Source organism: Lonchura striata, chromosome 8 (assembly GCF_046129695.1).
Source record: "Lonchura striata isolate bLonStr1 chromosome 8, bLonStr1.mat, whole genome shotgun sequence".
Taxonomy (NCBI): Eukaryota; Metazoa; Chordata; class Aves; order Passeriformes; family Estrildidae; genus Lonchura; species Lonchura striata.
In genome coordinates this window covers 27,453,456-27,461,631 of record NC_134610.1, presented here as the reverse complement: position 1 = coordinate 27,461,631, position 8,176 = coordinate 27,453,456, and the positions used below count along the sequence as shown (strand labels likewise).

Below are 8,176 nucleotides of genomic sequence, written 5' to 3'. Positions count from 1 at the left end.
AATTAAGTTTTTGTGTCAGCATTGACCTGAATTGCTCAAAACTGGACTGTGAAAATCTGCCTGCGTCATGAACTGAAATAAACAATTAAATGAAGGAGCTAGAGATTTTTTTCCTAAATAATTTTGCACCATTAACAGAGGCACTGTGAAAACTTCCACTCGAAAAATAGCCTTAGGGCTTGCTCACAGAGGAAAAAAAGATCTAGAACACATTGTACAACGATATCTCCAAAATTCAAGCCAGGAGAAAGAGGACGTGCTTGGGAAAAGTCCGAAGCGAACACCTGAATGTTTTTACCGGCGCGGATACGGACTTTTCAAATCGCGCCGCACAGCGCCATCTTCTGGCCACCAAAATTTGGATTTTTCCTGGTCTTCGCGAAAAAAGCTGTAACTTTATCAAACCTAACGTTCATGCAAAATGTTAGTGGAGTTAAGATTAAGAAAAAAAAAAGCTGTTTTAATCAAAAACCTATGAAACTTAAATCACCAAACTTTTTAATTGTTCTCTGCTATTTTTACAAACGTGAATAAGCCACTCTCAAGTATTTTGCATGTTTCTAGCTTGCTATGCTAACAAATAACCTTAATGCCACCATATTTCCTTGTTGAATTTTCCAACAAGAAACCAGTTAGTAGTTTGATTACTTGATTAAGCAATTAGTGTTTCATTAATTCTCCTTTCTTGAACTCCTCAGCTGACAGGAGACAGGCTTGGTATTCAGTAGTTTTCTAGGTTTGCATACAAGTGTCTTGAAGTAGATTAAGAAGATAGAATAAAATGAAGAATATGTGAGATATCAAAATTCTAGAAAAGGGAACGTTGAATGCTTAGAAATAACCTATAGGCTCTGTTTCCTTGCTTCGTTTGCCATGTAAAATACGGAGTTCTCACCAGTACACGTGGAAGCTTTTCTTCCAATGCAGCAGAACTAGTTTAACCAAAGCCAATATGCCAAAGCTACCTTTTGTATGTTTTTTAATACAACCAGCACTTTTAGGAGACAGGTACCTTCCGGTTTGGGAATAAACGGCTCCACGTGAAGCGCTGGAGCCCTCCTAGCTAGTGCTCAAAGTTCTACAGCCGCGCAGGCCGCGGCCGCTCGCCGCGGCTGCCTCAGGAGCCACGGGCTCGGGCGGCGCGCGCACCTGCTCCCTCACGGCCCCGCGCGCTTCCCGCCGCCGCCCTTTCAACGGCCTCGTGACGTCATCGCGGGGCGGGCGCACGTGCGACGCCCCCTGCCGGGTCTCTCCCGAGGGAGCCGCGGGCAGGCGGTGCCGGGGGCGGTTCCGGGGCGGTGCCGGGGGCGGTGCCGGGGCGGTGCCGGGGGCGGTGCCGGGGCGGTGCCGGGGGCGGTGCCGGGGCGGTGCCGGGGGCGGTGCCGGGGCGGTGCCGGGGGCGGTGCCGGGGCGGTGCCGGGGGCGGTGCCGGGGCGGTGCCGGGGCGGTGCCGGGGCGGTGCCGGGGCCGTGCCGGGGCCGGTGCGGTGCGCGGGCGGTGCGCAGGCGCGGCGCGCGGGCGGGCGGCGCGCGGAGCGGCGCTCCCATGAGGCGGTGCTGCCGCTCGGCCGCCGCCGCGCTGCTGCGGGGGCTCGCCGGCCCCGCCGCGCTGTGCCTGGGCAGCGCCATGAGCCTCTGCGGGGCGCCGGCCGCCTGCGCCGCGGGGCCTGCGGGCGGCGGCGGGGGGCTGCCCGCGGCGCGGCCGAGCCCGCCGTGGCTGCGGCTGCCCGAGGTGCCGGGCGCCGAGCCGCACCGCACCAACGAGCTGCTGCTGCTGCCGCCGCCGGCCCCGCGCGGCCCGGCCCCGTCGCCGCAGCACCACGTCGTGTACTTCCCGGGGGACGTGCAGGTACGGCGCGGGGTGCGGGCGGCCGGCGATGGGGGCCCGGGCGGCGGAGCGGCGCTGGGCGGGAGCGGGGAAGCGGCGCCGGACGGACGCGTCCCCGGAAGGGCTGCGCGGGTGGGCATTGCCCGGCTCCCCTCGGAGCATCTCGCTGCCCCGCACGGTGGGGCGCAGGGAGCGGGAACGGGCCCTCCGGAAACCTCCGCTGGAGCACGATGGGAGGGGAGGGGAGGAGAGCCGTCTTCACAGAATCACTTAGGTTGTTGGGTTGGAGATCATCGAGTCCAACCTGTGACCAACACCACCGAGTCAGCGAGACCCTGGCGCTAAGTGCCATGTCCAGGCTTTCCTTCAACGCCTCCAGGAACGGTGACTCCACCACCTCCTGGGCAATCCATTCCAATATCTAATCACCCTTTCTGTGAAGGGTGCTTCCTAATGCCCGGCCTAAACTTACCCTGGCACGACCTAAAACTGTGTTCTCTTGTCACCTGGAAGACACCGACCCCATCTGGCTACAGCTCCTTTCAGGGACTTAGAGGGAGCAATAGGGGCTCCCCGTGAGCCTTCTCTTCTCCAGGCTGAACACCCCCAGCTCCCTCAGCTGCTCCTCACAGGACTTGTGCTCCAGCCCCTTCACCAGCTCCATTGCCCTTCTCTGGACTCACTCCAGCCCTATAGCGCTGCCTGAGGGTGACAGTGACAGGGATGGCAGTGTCTGAAAGCATGGCAGACAATGGAGACAAGACAACAAAACCCTAAGGTGCCCGGTTGTTCTCCACAGGCAGAGCACTGTGCAGGTGTATGGACATCCTAGACACTGCCCTTTAGGAATTCCACAGGCTCTGACGCTTTCTCAGCCTGTCCTGAGAAGGCACCTGTGGTCTCTTGAGTTGGCAAGAAATTGCAGAGACTCTGAGGTGCCCAGGCATGTGGTTGACCTGTCTAACATAACATGTTCTGGTAGCCAGCTAATCTCAATTGTCATTACTGCTTCTCAAAAGCAGGGGTAGTGCCTTCTTCTTCAAGGGAAAAGGCTTTTCCTACTGTCAAGTAAAGACGCAGAATTTTGTGTGTTTTTATTTTAAGGATTGGGATGGTCTATGAAGACTTGTCTGATTGCCATTCATGCATATGGCTTCATTATTCCTTAGTAAAATAAATGAACTAGTATTCTTTGCCATTAAGATTTCAGACATGAGGTTCATTTATGACTTGGGGATTAATTTCTTTCCATCTATGCCCTCTCTGGATGTGAACAAGGCAATAAAAATTTCTTACATCTGAATGAGAGAGGATATTTTTGTTTCTGTATGAAATAAAGAAAACTTGTACAAAGTTTTAAGTCTGTTTTTGTTTTGTCAGATAATCAGTATTTCTGTAGATAGAGATAATACAATAAAATTATGTATTCTGTGTTGAATAATACTTTAATTTTCTTTTTGTGTGAAGTCGACAAATTTATGAATATTTTCATGTGCTGACTTTATTGTATTGATATTGGGGATATTAAAAATATATGATAAAAAAAATACAGTAAGCAAGTCAAAATATACCAGTTTCTTTTATGTGCTTCTTATTCTGCAAAACTTAAAAAGTGGGAGCCTCTAATGCATGGGTTTGTTTTTTTTTTTTTTACAGTCCTTTTTTATAAATATTAATACATTGGAGCCGAATCTTTTCACAATGTAGTAATGCATCTTTTCTATTTTTTTAATTTTTCAGAACTATCATGACATCATGTCTTGCCACCCAGAAAACTTTCAGTGGGAGCACTGGAGTTTTGAAAATGTTGCTACCATACTTTCTCGTCGGTTCCCCAATAGCTTTATTTGGGTCATAAAGTGTTCTCGAATGCACCTGCACAAATTCAGTTGTTATGACAATTTTGTGACGAGTAACATGTTTGGAGCACCAGAGCACAGCACTGACTTTGGAGCTTTCAAGCATCTCCATGCTTTGCTGGTTAATGCATTCAGACTCTCTCAGAATATTCTGCTGTCCCAGAAAAGTGTGCATGGAGTCAGCAAGGATGCAAAAATAGCTGCTTGTAAATCACAGCCGCAGTCTGTTCCTACAACAAATGGCTGCTCACCCAAAGAAAGGGAGAGAGATTGTGAATGCTCTAATAATTCTGCTGTGAACGTCATGGTACCGACTGCTGTAGGTGCAGCATCCTTTACTTTGATTGGCTTCAGCAAAGGTTGTGTGGTTTTGAACCAGCTGCTTTATGAGCTGAAGGAAGCCAAAAAAGACAAGAATACAGATGCCTTCTTAAAAAACATAAAAGCAATTTACTGGCTGGATGGTGGTCACTCAGGAGGAAGCAACACTTGGGTTACTTACCCTGAAATGCTGAAAGAACTTGCAGAGACAGGAATTAAAGTTCATGCTCACGTTACACCATACCAAGTGTTTGACACAATGAGGTCATGGATTGGGAGAGAGCATGAGAAATTTGTACAGATACTTGAAGAATTTGGTGTGGAAATAAATGATCAACTGCATTTTGCTGATGAAGTTCCTTCCTTAGACAACCATTTCAGAGTTCATGAAGTATTTTGAGACTGTATGTATATGAACAGTACATTCTTTGCAGAAGCACTTTTAACACTGTAAATGTTGTCATCTAGATTTTCAGCTTTGAGCAGATACTTTCTAAACAGAATACTAAATCAGTTCTGTGTTGCTAATAGATACTATATATAAATTTCTGTAGCTTAAAAAGGCTTATTGGGACCCCATAACTGTAACAGATGTTGTTTTTTGATTCCTGGAAAAAAGTGTTATGAAGAACAATCCTATGCACGTTTTTTTGTTAAAAGTGAATGTTTATTCTTAAACTGTTGGCAGAATTTTTAGTCCTGGATGTCTAATATCATATACTGCATGTAATGGGACTTTAAAGTATTTGGGAATTTCAGATGTGTAGATACTTCAGCTGAGTGGCTTCCAGGGCTAAAACTATTGCTCTTTATCAATAATAGATGTAAGGTTAGTTTTTTTTTTTTTGTTTAAGGAAATTGATTTTAGGAAGAATGTTAGTTATATATTTTGCAGAGACATGTTTTATTAGGTAATTAAATCTTCCAGTTTTGTAATGTCTCCTGTTTGAAACAAAGTCACAAATAATCACCTTTGGAATAATAGTGCCAATGCATTTCTCTTCCTTATGTGTGCCTTGCCATTTCTGTCACTCTAAAGTTTAATTAATTAATTGTGTAGTATCAGCTAGTGAACAGCCATTTCACCTGGGGACTTGAAAATTTTGAAGTAGCTGTGTTAATTAATGAGGAATGTTGTTTGTGTTTCAAGATACCTTGCTGTTGCTTTGCTAACTTCTGTAAGGACCAGCAGTAATTCCTTTATTATCACATTAAGATGTGAAATCCCTACCTTGGGATGGCAAGATTTTACTTGGTAATTACTGCATTGATGTTGTTCTTAATCAAGTCATAAGCACATAATCTATTACAAGTTGCATTTTAAAAATTCAGACTTTGTTGACTGTAGCTGTTTCAAAATGCCTCAGTTTTAAAATCTATTATTTCCTTTAAATGCACTGCAATAGTTGCTTCTAGAGCCATGCAAAAATCTTATTTTTGGAGCCTAACTTTTCCTACAGAAAAAAAAAAAACCCTCTAAATAGAAAGCCAGCCAGATTTGATACAAAAGATGTAATCTGGTTCAGACACCAAACCAGAGAGTTTTTAAGAAAGAAATACTGAAAGATGGACAATGATGGTATTAATTGAACTTTTCTACTGTTGCAAGTAACTTCCCATTTAGTTACAAAGCTTACATTCTTAAAGACAACTGCAGTTATTAACAATGAACCAGTAACTCCAAATGGTTTTGGATTTCCTGGAAGTATAGGAATACAAAAGTAAGTTAGCAAAACACTGAAGATTACACAAACAGTAGTGGCTAAGTTCTGAAAAAAGGCATTTTATTCAACTTTGGTTCTATGTTTGATGGCTTAGTGACATCTCTGCCCTGCTCCTAGTTTCCTGTGACCCTTACACTGTGGAAAGGAAGTTTCTTCTGTTGGCATCATTAAAACTTACAAGGTTTCCTGTAGACACCTTTGGGATAAATTGTTCACATCAGTGATCACTGAATAATGAGAAAAGTGTGTTGTACTCACTAAGAAAATTTTCTTGACACTCAAAATATTGAGGGTGATAGAAAGGATTATGCATACAGTGCGCACCTTACAATTTGAAAGATAATTGTATCACTAATAATTAGATTAATGTACCCAGTTCATCAAAAGAAATCTATTTTAATTGATGGAGAGAAGTGCAACATGCAAACAAACTCTAATGAACCTGAAATTTAGTTCCATCTGCTTTTTTATTTTAGGCTATTTCTTGGAGATTTTGTTCAATCCTATTTGATGATTACCATATTAATAGGCTTATAATGACTTCTTAATGTGTTTCAAGGAATATTTTTCCCCTTTATGGTACTTTTGATAACATCTGCAGCATATGTGAGGATTTTTTTCTGTAAAGGAAATATAGTTCACCTAAAGAAGTGGTTTTAACAGAAAGCCCACAAATGGCTTGAAATATATTTAGCCATCCACTTACAAAATAGTATTTTAAAAAGCAAACCAACAAAAACCTCAGAACTTTCTATTGCTTTTGCTCCCTCAGTTTCAGACTGACTAGGCTAAGTTGGGTGTGCTAACACTTTACCAATTCAATAACACTGCAGATCAGAGACCAATTTCTAAACAATTCTGTGCCTGCCAAAACATCAGAGCTACGTTGTTGCAAGCTTTTGGAAATAGCTATTAAAATATTGACATTGTCTTCAAAAGTTTCTGGATGGCTGTCCTGTTAAAATAATACTAACCTGTTTGATGGAGGCTGCCTACAATAACTGTTAAATAGGCTCAAGTGTTGCTGCATTACTTTGAAGAATAGGCACTTTGTTGTAAAACTAATCTTGTTATGAGATCTCATGTTGTGGAGGGAAAACTGACTGGTTGTTTTTCATTCTTTAAACAGCTGTAGTACTCTGTTGGAATGTGCCTCTGTCATTCACTACAATGCATGCTAAAAATAAATTTTGCAAACTATGTAGAAAATAAACTATTTCTAAAGAGTGAAATCACTTTGATGTGAGTATAAAACCATTAAACAAGGAATGTGCAGTTTTGTGGATTAAGCTTTATCAGGTGTTTGTGGAGACCTAGTTTAAAAAATCAGAATTATTTGATTACTTTTCTTCAAGGAGGCTTTGTATTTGTGTAGTCAGCAGCCATAATTTTAAAACAGCTTACTGGCATCTCACAAACACAGGAAAGCTGGCATTGAAGCAGCCAAGGGTGGGACATTTCTATGTTAGAATAAAATAGGTCATAGTTTGCATATGCCTGTTTTTCAACAGTAACTGTAAAGGCAGTTTTTAATAAGCTTAGATGTAAGTCCCTGAAGTTAGGTGGTTGTGCTTACAGTGGTATAGTTCTGACACTTCTGTTTTCAACCTAGTAATGACTGGTGTTCTTGTATTACATGCTTGTTTCTGGTACATTTTGAGACATGCTAACATGTATTAAACTGTGACTGCTAAATTCTTTTAAAGCAAGGCTTGATTCTCTGAAATTGTCCAGATGACTGAAATTATTTTATTTTGTACCACTCTAAAATGCTAAAAAGTTTGGTAAACTCCTTCCTGTCTGGGATTGATTTAGTCACATCTCTGCAAATGCTGATGCATTAATCAGTGTTGGCCCCTAATTTTGGAAGATGATAAAAGGTGCCATTGTTAACATGTGGCTGAAAGGAGCATTTTTCTCTGTCCTCCCATTGATAAAATCCTGCTGCCTCCCTGCACAAGCACTTTTATGGTAAGCTGTTCTGTCTTTCTAAACAAACACCACTACTGATAGTGGTAAGTAACAGCAATGCTATATATATAATAATAGAAATTATTTTAAATAAGACTGCTAAGTCAGTTCAGGAGTTAGGCTGTTACAACTGTGGACATGCACAGATAAAAATGATTGTGCATGAGCATGCACTGAGATTTTCCCCGGAGAAAACAGGAGTTGTAACAGTTACTTCATCTCTGCACATAACCGATATCTGTTGTCTTGTACAGACTGAAATTTGAAGCACTGAGGTTAATTGTATACCCATTCATTTACCTTGAATGCTTATTATAAATTACATGAGGTCTTATCAGTTAATACAGGAAAGAATTTATTAACAATGAAAATTTTGGGATGTGTGTGCTCTGCTGTGAGTGACACTTGGGTACATCCCAGCCTAGCAGAATACACAAACACAAATATATGTCTGGTGCCTTTGTGCAATACAGA

General features: G+C 43.0%; 1 protein-coding gene across 1 annotated transcript; it reads left to right on the top strand.

The window, feature by feature from the left end:
- Window positions 1-1,531: 1,531 nt before the first annotated feature.
- On the top strand, window positions 1,532-6,963 carry C8H2orf69 (chromosome 8 C2orf69 homolog). The gene is made up of 2 exons (XM_021555342.2): window positions 1,532-1,848; window positions 3,568-6,963. The coding sequence occupies exons 1-2, from the start codon at window positions 1,546-1,548 to the stop codon at window positions 4,405-4,407; spliced, it is 1,143 nt and encodes a 380-aa protein (XP_021411017.2). The 5' UTR covers window positions 1,532-1,545; the 3' UTR covers window positions 4,408-6,963.
- The last annotated feature ends 1,213 nt before the right edge of the window (window positions 6,964-8,176 follow it).